The following is a 15,411-nucleotide window of genomic DNA, read 5'->3' on the forward strand; positions in this document are numbered from 1 at the left end:
TTCCGAAGATGAACAAAAGTCTTGCGGGTGTGGATGTGACACTGAAGACTGGAGTAATTAGGCTGAAAGTTCAGCTTTGATCACAGGAATAAATGACATAATTATTATAATTATTACATAATTATACAAAATATATTACAATAGAAAACAAATATTTTAAATTGTAATAAGAGACTTCTTTCAAAAATCTTACAACCCCAAACAGTAGTGTAGATCTTGAATTCCTGAATGCATACTACACATTTTGTCAGATGTAGTAGGTCAAGTGTTGTCAAGTCAAGTCACCTTTATTTATATAGCGCTTTTTACAATGCAGATTATTTCAAAGCAGCTTTACAGTGATAACTGGAAAATAATGCAACAACGTTTGTTTTGGCTGTACAGCAGCTCTAGACGAAAATAGTGTCATTGTCCAGACACATTTCATTGAACTGTTAAGATGTTTTTACACAAAACAAAATAACTATAAAAAACTCTATATAATTTGTATTTCTGAGATATATGGAATTAAGCATGCATGGAATTAGGTCATATGATTATTTAACCTGCTACTATTTGAAATGTTTAGCATTGCATAAAATGTACTACTTTACTATTTTCGTAGACAGTATTCAGTGTATATTTCACAATAATGTTACATTTTAAGTGTAGTGCACCTTTGTAGTGCTGTTTCTTCCACTGATGATCATTACATCAGCCTCTTACCTTATAAACTGCACCTTCTCAAGTAAATGTTAATGTAATATCTAAAATAATAGTCTAAACACAAAAACAGTACTTTAGTAATTGATTTTATGTGAACTTTAAAGCACATCTCCTCTATATGGTACAGGCTGCTGTGTGAATCTATTGTTGAGCCACCATTCAGGTAAAGAATCGTAAAAGGTTGAACTCTGCAGGAGGCAGATGCATGTCTGGGCATCAGACTCTGCTGTCAGACCTGACCTCTGTAGGGTTGTCACTTTGAGAGGCCGCACGGGGGCTTAATTCACATGGGTACGGGGCTCTTTGGAGCTCTGCCGTCACCACCGTTATCTTCTGTTTCTCCCATTGACCCTAAGAGAAAAGACAAAGATATGTAAAGAATTTCAGTTCAACCTGAGGTGACATCGTTTTCTCTCTCAGGTATGTTTACATTCACAAATTTGTGTCAATCCAAATTAATCCAATCCAATTTCAAAGTTCTGTTTATATGAACCCTAAACCTTGAAATCCTTTGTGCATCACATGTATTCTGAAAATGCCATGTTCAAAAACTGGAGAAAGCCAATGTTAGATAATGTTACTGAAGCTAATGAGAACATAAGATGTTGTTTGAATCCTTGTTCAAAAATGTATGCATTGGTTTTACAGATTTAACTTGAAACTGTTGGTATATATGCATGGTTGTAACTTCACACAGCTCCCGGAATACCCTCCATTGGAAATGAATGACTTCCAGTTTGTTTGAGATAGTGAAAACGTGGCTTAAATGTTGTGCTTACAGGAAAGAGCTCAGCTGTGGATTGGTTGCAGTGCATTGAGATGGGGGAAGTGATGTAGAGGGAGTTCAGCACCTCCCCGCTGAAGCCGTCCCAGGTCAGTGAGGAGAACTGGTCTTCCACAGTAGTCTGAGGACAACTGCAACTCTCACGTCCTTGAAACCTACAAAGATGACAATACAACAACACTTGATAGACCTTTTCTTTATTTTAATGTCCACCCCAAAAGCATATCAAGAAGTGGCAATTTTGTTCCATAGCCACGAAACCACTTTTACAATTCTTCTGATTCCACTACGAAATAGCTTTTTTTAAGCTGGAAAAATGCAATTTGCCAGCACAAAAAGGAAGAATACAAATGTCATTGCCTTCTCTTTGTTTATGCATTGTGAAGAAAACCCATTTCTGTTTTTCTGTCTGATTTTGTACAGGAATTGAAAGCATTCCTCTTGTCCTCAGGCAGTTAGTCTCGAAGCAAGACATTAGTTTCAGGTAGGCTGTTCTTTGTTGTTGTAGCCTGACTGGGTGTGAATGGTGTGAGTTGCTATTTTCAAGGTTTTCTTCTCATTCTGAAGTAATGACTGTCTGGGATGTGTTGGACTTCATACAGAAAAGTCATGTTTGGTGTTTTTGATGGTTTAGTTTAGTTTCAGTTGATGTTTTGTGGACTTGTGGTTTACCTATTGATGAGACTGAAGTATTTCTGCAGGTAATCTGTGTCCACGTGGCTCTTGCACAACTCCAGCTGTGTACGGGGGTAATAATGGACGTAATTGACACACATCTCTTCCATGATCCCAAAACCACCCTGAAAAAGTGAGAAAGGAAGACAATTGATTTGAAAAGAAGTAACATGTTTGTTTCTCTCACACAAAGCTCTTACATACAATATCTTCAGAAGATGATGCTTATGAATGATGCTTTTTCTGTAATTTCGGAGCTTGCCAGGTTCAGTTCTCTTCCACTTATTCACCATTTCTCCTTTCGGAAAAGTCATACATGTTTGGAATGACATTAGGGTAAGTAAATAATCAAGATTTCCATTTTGAGGTGAACTTCCTTTAAAGTTCCCCTATAATGCTTTTTTTGGATATTACCTTTTATGTAGTGTATACTATATCTGTTTTTGAATGTCAAAGGTCTGTAAAGTTTAAAAGATCAAAGTGAATAATAAATGTAGTTATTATAGAGCAGAGTGGACCAATCACAACAGACTGGGCCATCTGACCAATCAGAGCAGAGTAGACTAGAGTAGAAATGAGGGGTTTGGAGAGACTGAATCATTGAACAAACCTTTTCAGACACTGTGATATAATATAATATAATAAAATGATGTCTATTTTGCATTTTTTAAATGTTTACATACTGTAATACGACAAAGTACTGACAAACTATATTGTGCAGGATGATGAGAATCCTTCCATTCTAAGAGTTTTGTCCTTGTTTGATTTCCAACCAATCAATCTGACGTCTAGATCCTCCTAATTCTCATGAGAGAATGTATTTGAGCGCTCATGTCATTGTACATGTAAGCATTTGCTGTTGCTCAGACATACCACGGTAACTTTGTTCCTGTCTTCAGTGTTATACGTGCACTTAGTGATGAGAGCATCGCCCTGTGGGGTAGACAAATGCACAAAGCAGCAATCACACACGTTCAGATGGAGTTTAGCACTCAGCTATTTGTAGAACATGTTAGAATGAATGTCTCTTGGCAGGTTAGTATTAGATTGGCAGCCTCGGCAGTGTGTGTGGGTGCTCATATTGACAGTCTAAATGCAGTAGATCTGTGCTTTTGTTGGTGGCTTGCTGGCTCCAGGCATTTCCTGTAATGTCTGCACTGCAGCGTCTCTCCTTCTCTCATCTAAATATGCCTCAGCTTTTACATGTGTAAAGAGCAACTTACTGGCAAAACAGTCACCATCTTCTTTAAAACACGGATAATCTGCAACAAAAAAAGAAAAGGTTACAAATGTTAGTATTTGATTGATTTTTCTTTTTAATATATGTATTTGAACCAAAAATGAATACATCACAATTTGTTAGCATGACCTTTTTATGGCCTATTATAATTTTATCTAATTTTATATTTTTATTTAAAAAAAAACAAACACACAAAACCCCCTGAGCAGCCACATAGCAACACCCTGGCAACAATCCACAACACCCTAGGCTTTTGTCATTTTTTTTTTTTTTTTTTTGCATGGTATTAATGTACTACTAGGCTGGCATTATGCAAATGTGTTACAAACCTACGTACGTAGGTTCATTTTCGGGCGGTTCAGAATTACTTCTTTCTTTTAGGAGACAATAGCCTAATTTATCATGCACTTTGATTTTTAAAAATTCGCAGACCTTTTACATTCACAAACAGCTATATTACACACTACATGAAAGGTAATATTCAAAAAAGCATAATGGGGCACTTTAACAACACATTTGCATGTTTATGGTTGTCTGGTGTCGGTTAATGGTCACATGACATGCAGATAAACAAAAAACATTTACTTTTTTAGCAACTGTTTTATTTTGTTTTTATTTTAAAATGATTTTATGGTAACACTTTACATTAAGGTTACCTTTGTAAAGTGTTTATAAAGGTGTTTGTTAATGAGTAATAAGTCATTTACAAATGCATTATAAATCATTAATAATGCAGTTATAACTGCATGAATAAAAAGGGCGACTTTAATGCAATACGTGCCAAATAGTGAGCCGTTTTTAGCTCACATTTTATAAATGAGTAATAAATGTATTTATTAACACTTATTTAACCCAAAACCAGATTCCTGGTTTATTTCATGATGCAGCAAAAATTGGCTATCAGACTATTAGACTGAAGGGTGTTGTATTTGTGGTTTTCTTATTAATATCTCATGACTGCCACTTTTCTTACTATGTTGCTTACCAGAAGTTTCTGTCTTGCCCATGATACTCTCCAAAAAGGTCATGATGCCTATCCACAGCTGTGTATAAAAACCTGTTTTCTTGTTTTTTTTAAGTTGAAATTCAAACTTTATTTTGAATATAAAACATAAGTTAATAACCATAACTTGATGAGATATTAATAATGAAAAAAATAATTCCAGTATTAGTTAACTGTGAACCTTAATGTAGGGACACCATTTATTCATGAGTTATAAACATTAATAACCTATGAAAATTACCTTAATGTAAAGTGGAAACAACATAGTGAGAAAAGTGGCAGTCATGAGATATTAATAAGAAAACCACAAATACAACACCCTTCAGTCTAATTATGATAGTCAATTTTTGCTGCATCATGAAATAAACCAGGAATCTGGTTTTGAGTTAAATAAATGTTAATAAATACATTTATTACTCATTTATAACATGTGAGCTAAAAACGGCTCACTATTTGGCACGTATTGCAGTAAAGTCGCCCTTTTTATTCATGGAGTTATAACTGCATTTATTAATGATTTATAATGCATTTGTAAATGACTTATTACTCATTAACAAGCACTTTTATAAACTCTTTACAAAGGAAACCTTAATGTAAAGTGTTACCGATTTTATTTTTAATGAATTATTCAATTTTCATCAAATCACAAACCCCCCACAGTTTCCTCATGAACGGTTAGCTGGGTGTGTTCTCTGTTTAAGTGGTTGGAGGGGATTGGTTGAAGAATAAGAGGACTTGGTGATGTCAGCAAAAAAAGGAAAGTTGTTTTAGAGGCGGAGTCATTACATTGATAAAATATTATGGAAAAACCTTTTATTTAGAATAACGTGCACTCATGAATCATGCACAATAAGTCCAAGAAAAAGTATTAAGTGAAAAGATAAACTTATTTGTCTATACTTAAACTTGGTAATACCTGGTAATGAGTGCTGAAGTGTTTGTCCTCCTGTACCACTTCCACCTCTCTCCCTCCTCGCACCAGGACGGTTCTCACCCCGAGGCCGGCCAGATGAGTGTGTAGCTGGGATGCAAAGATTTGTATACCCCCTACAGGAAGAGCCTGGAGGACAGAAAATGGAGATTTAATAAGTAATATGTCCACTATATTTTACATTTTATGAAGAAAATGTAAGTGATTTTAATGTTAGGGCATTGCTAAAGTGTTGCTAGGGTGTTCTGAGTGGTTGCTTTTTGCCATAATAGCAACTTAATCTCAACAAGCCACATGATTTGAACTATCATTCATGATATTAGCCCAAACAGAGGAGTTACTTTTAAGTAAGAGTTTTCTTATATAACAATGTTTTGTTTTTCACAATATTTCTTTTGTTGATGAGCTTTTGCTACTGTGGGTTGACTTTTATTACAACCTAAATTGAAGTGTTTTTCTTTTTTATTGGAGAGTCTCTTGTGAGTGCATAATTTGTTGAAAATTGGCCTTAATCTATTTTCAGGAAGCCACCCAATGTGTTTTAATTGAATTCAAAGCCTGAATGCAGTTAGAACTGATTTATCTTCAAGTCAGAATGTAGCAGCTTTGGTTGCATCTTGAATTTATCCGGCTGGCTTGAGTGAAGTGCAGTATTTAGGAATGTTTGTGAGAATCCGGGACCGTCTGTGTGCACTTGTCGGTGCAGTAGCCAGTCAGCTGGAAAGAGCGCTGGCGGGGAGGAATGGCCATGACAGGAGTGTAGACTAGCCCGAGCTCCATGATGCCTGCGTCAAATCTCCTCAGAGATGGAGTGTACCATAAACGAATGCCTGAGGAGTCCCTGCGTCCTGTGACACACACACATAAGTAGACTGGAGAAATCAGGCTGTTGAGGCGTTTAGAAGAAAGATTCTCAGTTATATATTAGCATACTAGCATTACTATTGCTGCAGTATACATTTTGTGAACTATAGCTACTTTTTTAGAAAATAGACAAAACACTGAGTCTTATTCACTGCTAATTGTGTTGGTTAATCAATACATTTTCTAACTTTTGTACTATACACTCACCGGCCACTTTATTAGGTACACCTGCTAACACAAATACCTAATCAGCCGATCACATTGCAGCAACTCAGTACATTTAAGCATGCAGACATGGTCAAAACTGTGCATCAGAATGGGTGAGAAAGGTTATTTCAGTGATTTTGAACATGGCATGGTTGTTGGTGCTAGACAGGCTGGTATGAGTATTTCAGAAACCGCTGTTCTACTGCAGATCCATATCTAGACTTTACAGAGAATGGTCCGAAAAAGAGAAAATATCCAGTGAGCAGCAGTTCTGTGGTTGAAAATGGCATGTTGATGCCAGAGGTCAGAGGAGAATGGCCAGACTGGTTTGAGCTGATAGAAAGGCAACAGCAGCTTAAATAACCACTCGTTACAACCGAGGATCTCTGAACACAAACACGTCGAACCTTGAAGCAGATGGGCTACAGGAGCAGAAGACATACTGGGTGCCAATCCTGTCAGCTAAGAACAGGATACTGAGGTTATAATACACATAGACTCACCAAAATTGGACAATAGAAGATTGAAAAAACGTTGCTGGTCTGATGAGTCTCGATTACTGCCGTGGCATTCAGATGGTAGGGGCAGAATTTGGTGTAAACAACATGAAAGTATGGATCTATCCTTCCTATCCTGGAGAATACTGCATCCCATAATGCTATGCACATTTGGACTGGCAAAGATGTTTAGATACAAAACGATAACATGAAATGTGTTTTTTATTTTTATAATAATAACTAGACACAATATAATGAGGCCATGTGAAGTATTCTACGGTTTGTAATCATTTCATAACGTCAAATAATTTACCTATATTTTTAATAGCAACCGGTATAAAGCGTATACTGAGCAGTATGATGCAGCATTCTGAACATAGTCATAAACATCTGGTCTGAAGTATTACACATGGCTTGTGTGCCTGTTGCATACCTGATATAAGGAGAGGGTTGTGGTAATGAACTTCAAGACGAAGGAACCTAGAAGAACCTTCTCCTCCCAGAGGCGAACCAGCATCAGTAGGGTAGTAGAACGGCTGTGCTTACAGACACAGAAGTTTATATGAAGTTTAATAAGATTGATCGTGGTGCAGTGTAGCTTCTGATTTATGCTTTGCAGGCTAAAAGATATTTGAGCCAATGCACAAGAAACTTATGCCAACTCATTCGGCTCAGTCAGAGCCAGAAAAGTCCTGTAGATCCATGACAGTTAACAACATTGTTTTAGACTTATGAAGGATTGCAAAGTCAAAACCTAAACCCTTATCTGTTTTAAAACTCGTGTGTGAAAGACCGCTTTACATAACCGTCCTCCTTCCACCTCCAGTTTCTCGCCCCATTCCCTTTTCTCGATCACACTCTCCTGGCTCTCACCCACTCCCCCTCCTTCTCTCACAAGGCATTAAAACACATTTAAAAATGAAATGATGAAAAAAATAAAAGGCAAACTGCAAACTACTGAAGAAAATATCTAAATTTTGCTACATAATCTCATCTCTCCAGCTTGAGATTGGCAGCTAGCAGAACACATGATTTGTGTTTGTTTTACTCCCATGTAATCTCATTGCAGGCCTGTCTCTCTCTCTCTCTCTCTATCTCTCCAAGCTCGGCATCGGTCCTTGGCATCATAACTGATTTATCAGGACGCCTCTGCTTTCAGATTGGCTCACAGCTCTGCTCAAAATCATGACTGGCACCTACCTAAAGTGGGCGAATTGGCGCAGAAAAAGCCCATCTGTATGTGTGACTCCTAAAGATGCTCATAATCATATGTTCTGTTTTTAACTTGCAAACTTAGCGCTAAAGAGGGAGAAACTGATGTAGAAAAAGTCACCTCTATGGATATGCTTAATGATGAAACATTGCGAAAGCATACAGTCAAAGAGGATAACCATGAAAGTAGTCATTTGTGACAAGAGAATATGCAGATAAGTGAATTAGATGTCAGAGCTACAGCAGAGGGGAAGGCCTTAATTTCACTCTTTTCCTCACATAAAAGCTATCATATGGCTTCATTGGACATGATACAACGCAGATGTGTCATTTGGACCACTTTTATGGTCATTGTACTTTCATCGTAATTTTTGACACTCCCTACTTTGTTTTTGTCGCATGGGAAAATAGCAGAGTGAACATAATATCTCTTTTTTTGTGTGTTCCACAGAAGTAGGCCTATAGTGGTTTTGAATGACAGTGAGTTAATGATAAAAATTTTAATTTTTGAGTGAACTGTCGCTTTAATTATATACTATGCAAATCCTGTATGCAGTAGCTTATGTACCTCTGCTCCCATGGCCCAGGCAGCCAGAACATGTCGGCAGTAATTGAGTTTGCGGGGCTTCATCTTTGAATCGCAGGGGCCGCTGTATTGAGGTACGGTGTCCATCTGAGGGGAACATTCGAACACTTCGATGTGATGGACAATGGCTTCATTACCAGGAGTGATTACAGACTCGTACTGCAAAAAAGATGAAGAGATATAAATTGCAGAAAACCAAAAAGAAAAATCACTGAGTGTGCAATAAAACCAACTAAATCTAATGGCAATTTGAACTGTAATTGTTTTACGTTTTGGTGAATTGGTGGCTAATTGTATGAATTCGTATGATCTAATTTGTACGTTTCTAATTCAGGGCACGTTAAAGGTGCTCTAAGCGATCCTGGGTGGAGTAGCCTTCTGTTGACGTTCGAAGTGTAGTCAAACAAAACAGAAGCTAGCTAGACCCTCCCTCCTCCTCCTCCTCCTCCCCTCCCCTCCGTGCTTCCTGAAACAGTCATGAACGCACATTTAAAATCATTCTTGTCGGTTATTTGCTGGAGCATGTTTATTATGATTCATGATTTATTCATGGTCCAGGCTGCACAAGGTAGTTTTTGTTGCAGTTTTTGGAGCTTGTGGCGACTACAGAGACCGCATTTTTTTTACAGTGTGTTCAGGGGACAGGCAGCTAGCGGATAGTGAGGAGATGTTTGCTGTTTGTGACAAAAAAAGGTTTTGGCCTAAAAACGCGTGACATCACTTTTAACAAGACAGTGATGTAAAAAATAGAAAATTTTTCCTTCACGTTTTTCATGTACAAACGACAAGTTTGTTAAAACTATCCCTGCTCACACGGATCTGCAAAAACTATTAAAATGTTGTATTATTCATGCCAGACCAGTAGTAGGCAAAGTCACTTTGTAAAGAAAAACTATGCGCCTATATACTGAATGCATAATACGCATGCGCATGATGTCACTGTTTTCACAAATTAGTTTTTGTAGTTAACAGAGATGATGGTATCGTTTTCAAATACCTGCATTTTGAAACCCGTTTTCAGAAGTTAGCTTTTTCAGACCCCTAAAACACCATTGTCGTGTAATTGAACGGCCAAAACGCATACGTTTTCCGTTTTTAGTTGAAATGGTGTTGTATAAATGGCCCCCTAGTTACATCCCAAAGACGGGTATGTTTAGGGGTAGATCTCATGCTTGCTTTTTTCTAATAATCGTACATTTTGCATGATTCTCATTATACAAATTCACAAAAAAATCACCACCTCGTAACATTTCTGTGAGATCAGGTTGAATAAAAAAGGGATAAATTTAGTTGCTTGCCGAAAAAAATGGAGACAGTGTAAAAGAACACAGATCTCAAAATGGAAGTGTTTTTAAAAGTTGAAATTTCTGAATTAAAAACGAGGTTCTCATTTGAAATTCACTGAAAAGATGTGAGACCTGGTGCAGTGGTCAAAAATTATGAATGAGTGAATATAGTATGAATGTATACAGTGTTGCCCACTATTTTCAATGGAAAAGTAGGCCTATAGCCTGCTTGAAAAGCTGTTAAATGTCAATAGATGATGTCATGCACCAGTTGTCGGCACTTTACATTGGTTTTCTCTACTAATTCGGAAAAAAAAAATGGAACAAGTGTGAAATAGTGACTGATTACATGTTAACCAGCTGTTCAAAAAGTCACTAGATTTATTGCTAAATGCTTTTTGAAAGGAAAAAAAAAAGTTGTTAAAGGGGTCTGAGAAGTCGCTAGGTTGGCAACACTGAATGTATGTATAGAATATATATATGTATGTATGTAATATACATACATTCAGTGTTGCCAACATAGTGTCTATCAAATGCACACTCCAGAATCCCAGCTTAAGTAGTTGGTTGCTGTTTTTGATTGCTATGAATTTGGACATACTACTCTTGGCTTACTATTATTTTGCATACATAGTCATTCTTCAGCATAATGTCTCTCATTTTTAAGAAAATGAAGAAATGTTCTACATGAACGGCACCACAAGGGTTTGTTCAAATCCTAAACTCTAAGTACAGTATGATTAATAGCAATACTGATGATTGCCTTAGCAAACTCCATAATTATATTCAGATTTACATCCTCCCAAATTTAAAAGAGCATTATAATTGGTCAAAGTAGCTCCAAGAGTTTCAAGTTACCATGACAATGTGGTTCTTGGGCATATTAGGCGGGAGCTGATAGATGTGGCACCAGTAAGTGGTCTCCTGTGTGGGGATGATGACATCAGGGGCCAGGACATCCAGGGTGTGGGCATCTCTTGGGAGAGCAGGAGACGGAGTGTCTGGACGCAGGAGCAGAACTCGCTGGATACCAGGCTGGAGACGGGATATGTTGAGCTCATGTAAAGATAGGATCGGTTGCTCCAGCATGGCGTAGATAATGTGGACCGTGCCTTCCTGGAAATAAGGATTTCTGTCATTATTTTTGTTATCATTTAATCACCCTTAGGTTTTTCCAGACCCATATGACTGTTGTTTGATGGAATGTTGACTGTTCATTCTGTGAAAAAGAGCAGTACGAACATTCTTCAAAATATCTTGTTTTGTATTTCATGGAAGAACGAAAGTCACACGGGTTTGGAACAACATGAGGGTGAGTAAATTAAGACGAGGTCTTTAATATGTTAAAATATTTAAATATAATAAGAAAAATTGTGACATCTTCATCCTGTTCAAAAGTTTTAACACCCCGACTCTTAATGCATCGTGTTTCCTTCTGGAGCATCAGTGAATGTTTGAACATTTTTTGTGTTTGAGTCTCTCAATTGTCCTCAGTGTGAAAAGATGGATCTCAAAATCATACAGTCACTGCTGGAAAGGGTTCAAATATGCAAAAATGCTTGAAAACTGAAGAATCTGCAGGAGCTGGAGGATTTTTCTGAAGAACAGAGCTCAGTTTAACTGCTCAGGACAAACAAGAGACTCATGAACAACCATCACAAAACATAAAAACAGTCGTGGATCATCAGGTAACCACACACAGTATTGAGAATCAATGGTTCACATACTTATGAATGGGGTTATTTTATTAAATTCAGCTATTGTTTTATCTTGTGAACTAAATGCAAACATCCTTTATGTAAAATATCTTACTCAGGACAGTACTAAACAAAAAATAACACGATTTTTTATTATCCCTCTTATTTTATTAAAACAATTCTCATTTTCACAGATTCTGCAAGGGGTTCACATACTTTTTCATGCCACTGTATATAGCTTACATTTAAGCATTTTGAGAGTTTAGAGAGATCGACTCAATTACATCATTCACAGTGCTTCATGGGAGTGGGCGGAGCTAACGTGTTATTTTGGCAGGTGTTGCTTTATTCAACTCACTGTTTGTTGTGATTTTTGCATTCATAGTTTTTCACTAATTCTGCTGTTAAAAATGATTATTTTAAAAATAAGCTGAAATAATGTGGGCTGTTGGCTTCAACAGAAGCAAATACCATGGATTAACAACCTCATGGCTCACAATAGGTCTATCTTTAAAGGTTTAAAATTTATTGTTCAAAAAGTTAGTTCAAAATTTCCCTATGGGGAAAATAAATGCAGTTTTTACTTCTGGAACCTGACTGTTGCACTCTATTATCATTCAAATGTCTCTTTGTCCTACCTCAACCCCCTCTATAGTCTACTTGTAGATGTTTAGTAACGTGCCTCTATGATGTAGTCATGTGGGTCACAGGTGCTGAATGGTCTTTTGAAGAGCAGGAAGAAGCCTTCAGTGGACTGATGAGTCTCCAGCAGCTGATAGTCCTGTTGAGTGTCCAGCATCACTCTGCCTTCATTATCACTCCATGCATCCTAAGTATATTAAATTCAATCACAAACACATCAAATTTGTTTCTCTATTTCAGGTCACTAAATTAATGTTTTAGAAATAATTCTCTTGCTCAGCTGAAATTTGATTTATTTGAAATGCAGTAACATTGTAAAATATTATTAAATAACTATTTGAATATATTGTAAAATGTAATTTATTCCTGTGTTCAAAGCTGAATTTTCAGCATCATTACTCCAGTCTTCAGTGTCACATGATCCTTCAGAAATCATTCTCATCATACTTTTATTGCAGACTCAAGGTCCAAATGTAAAACAAACAAAAAGATAAAAACATTAAAGAAAAAATGAAGTTTCATACATTTCTTGAAAAAAAAAATCTTTTGAACGGTAGTGTATATATATTATTAATGTATAAACTACCCAACACAATCTCCCGAGAAAACATAACTAAGTTTGTATGAAAATGTATGATTTTTAGAAAAACAAATTGCCACCAATTTGCCAAAATGTAAAACAGTTACTAATTGCCATGAGAGTGTGTTAATACCATCATAAAATATTTATATAAATTCATTATAAATATTTTATGATGGTTTTATGTTACTTATAATTGATCTTGAGAGTATCCATTTTTACCAATAACCTTTTCAGAATTTACTGCAAGCCTACAATGTTTTGATCTGTTGTCTGTTACATTTCCCCTTGACATACGCTGAGGGAGGAAGGGCGAGCGGCTGGCCATACAACATTTATTCAAAACGGACAGAAATGTGCATCTAAAGGCAAAATAATGAAATAAATCATGCATAATGAATAAAGAGGGGGGCCTTGACACACGCATGACCTTCTACTTTCAACCACTTTATTTGGGGTGCGGCAGCCAAAACCCAGATGTGAGCTGTTCAGCTCAATGTTAGAAAGAATTATTGCACTATACGGCTGAACTGGAAATGGATGCGTGTGTGGGTGTCTGCTGTAGCCAGGCAATCATAACAAGATCTATAAAGCAAGACTCTTCAGACTCAAGAGCAATGGAGAGAGGTTGCTTTGACAGAGAGGTTAGAAATTCTTCATTAGTTGTTCATTATTCAACAACAAAAATGTTGAGAACAGTCTCTTAAATGGATTTACTTCTGTCATTATTTATGTTGTTCCAAACCTCCGTTTTCTTTTGTGGAACAAAAAAGATGTTTTTTTTTTAAATGTCTTAGTATTTTTTTGTCCATACACCCTATACATTGCCATAGAAGAACCATTTTTGGTTTCCCAAAGAACCTTTCAGTGAACAGTTCTTTAAATAACCCTTTTTTTCTTAGTGTTAAATACATTTTAATTACCTTAAGAACCTTTATCCAATATAAAGAACCTTTTGTGCTATGGAAAGGCTCCATGAATGCTAAAGGTTCTTCATCAATGCCAATAAAGTGGGGTCCAAAACAAAAGTGGACAAAAGCAGTTGAAACATTCATCAAAATATCTTTTTTGTGCTCAACAGAAGAAAGAAAGTCATACAGGTTTGGAATGAAATGGCGGGGTGAGTAAATGATGACAAAATTTTAATTTGTGGGTGAACTATCCCTTGACTAAAAAAAGAAAAACACTTATATTGACAAGATTCTGCATTATGTTGCATCATTTTTCTGCTCATCATGTATTTTATAAAAGCACATAATCCTTCACTATCCCTGGAGCACCTTTGCAACACCATAGAGCAAAAACCATCATGAAATCAAAGTATATGAATTATTCTTACCCCAAAATAGGATTTGTGACCATCATCCCACAGAAGGACCAAGTCAGCATTCGTTGGCTCTCCCCGATCGGACATGCCCAGTAAAATGCCGTGATGCAGCTCTTTGACCTTCACCTCTAGATAGACCTCCTGTGTGGGATAGCTGATGTTCCAGGAAAGCTCCAGCTGACCTGAGGGGTCTAAGGGGATGTGGTAGGCCAGGGTGGGTCTGGAGTGGACTGCAGGAGCCTGGTAGGATGCCACTAAGAGCACCACCACAGTGGCCAAAACGGTGAGGTACATGAGGGTGACGTCTTGCAACCGCAGGTCTTTGTTGAGAAGACGCATTACCTATGTTGTCTTCTACTTGAAGGCCCTTTCTGTTGTTCTTTTGTATGTTTTTGGGCTGTCCTGAAGTTATTTTCGAAGTCAAAAACCTGATCTCACTGATATAGTATTCACTCCTAATGCTGTCGTCTTTTGAGAACTCCCAAGTCGATTTTTCTTCTGTTGACTTCCTAGATCTCCTTTCAGGTTTATTTCTCAGTTGGTAGGTGTCCACTGGTCCTCGTGTTGGTCCTCTTTTGTTGGCTGTGGACTCTCTCTGGCTTTTAAGAGCACGACCCTGTGACAGCCTCTACTTTATCCTGACTAATTCTATTAGCTGGGTTAACGAAAATTCAATTGTTTATTTTGCCCTCTGGTCAAACTTTTTTTTTCCAACATCTGCTTGTTGTGAGCAAGAAGGGCAGATTTCAGCAATGCTGTCTTTTTTCTTTGATATAGATGTGAAATTTATTATGAAAAATAATTTACGTCTAAGACGGTTTGTGATGCTAGAGCATAATAGATTATATGCATGTGAAAATTGCATTTAATTGGTTTGTATTTGCCTGTTACTGTGTTTTAATGGCTAAATTGTCTTCAACCATCATGTCCTGTGTGCTTTCAGAGGATCCAGGGTCATTTTAATGGGGGAAAAAAAACAAAAAACACACTTATTGAAGTACCAGGTTAATACTTAATTTACATAAATTTTATTAATTTTATGAAAACTGATTTTAAACAACATTTCAACTTGAAAATACACTTCAAACATCTATGAAAATATTATATTACTGTTTGGAGAAAAAAAAAGAAAAAAAATAAATACAGTGAATTTTCAGATGCAAAAAAAAATATTT

The 15,411-nt window shown here is 36.8% G+C and overlaps 1 protein-coding gene across 1 annotated transcript; it reads right to left on the bottom strand.

Moving 5' to 3' along the window:
• Positions 1-132: 132 nt before the first annotated feature.
• dbh (dopamine beta-hydroxylase (dopamine beta-monooxygenase)) lies at positions 133-14,575 on the bottom strand. Its single transcript, XM_067395668.1, has 12 exons — positions 14,249-14,575; positions 12,370-12,516; positions 10,849-11,106; positions 8,687-8,863; positions 7,340-7,442; positions 6,020-6,186; positions 5,324-5,467; positions 3,388-3,426; positions 3,038-3,097; positions 2,162-2,289; positions 1,485-1,644; positions 133-1,056 (listed from the first exon to the last, which is right to left on the bottom strand). Exons 1-12 carry the CDS (start codon positions 14,573-14,575, stop codon positions 922-924), a joined length of 1,845 nt encoding a protein of 614 aa, XP_067251769.1. The 3' UTR covers positions 133-921.
• Positions 14,576-15,411: the final 836 nt, after the last annotated feature.

This window comes from Chanodichthys erythropterus, chromosome 10 (assembly GCF_024489055.1).
Source record: "Chanodichthys erythropterus isolate Z2021 chromosome 10, ASM2448905v1, whole genome shotgun sequence".
Lineage (NCBI taxonomy): Eukaryota > Metazoa > Chordata > Actinopteri > Cypriniformes > Xenocyprididae > Chanodichthys > Chanodichthys erythropterus.

Coding starts and splice junctions, on each gene's coding strand:
- dbh (XM_067395668.1), bottom strand. CDS start 14,575: ATGCGTCTTCTCAACAAAGACCTGCGGTTGCAAGACGTCACCCTCATG. Junction 6,187..7,339: donor CAACCCTCTCCTTATATCAG/GTATGCAACAGG, acceptor TGTGTGTCACAG/GACGCAGGGACTCCTCAGGC. Junction 1,057..1,484: donor CCACAGCTGAGCTCTTTCCT/GTAAGCACAACA, acceptor CTTTTCTCTTAG/GGTCAATGGGAGAAACAGAA.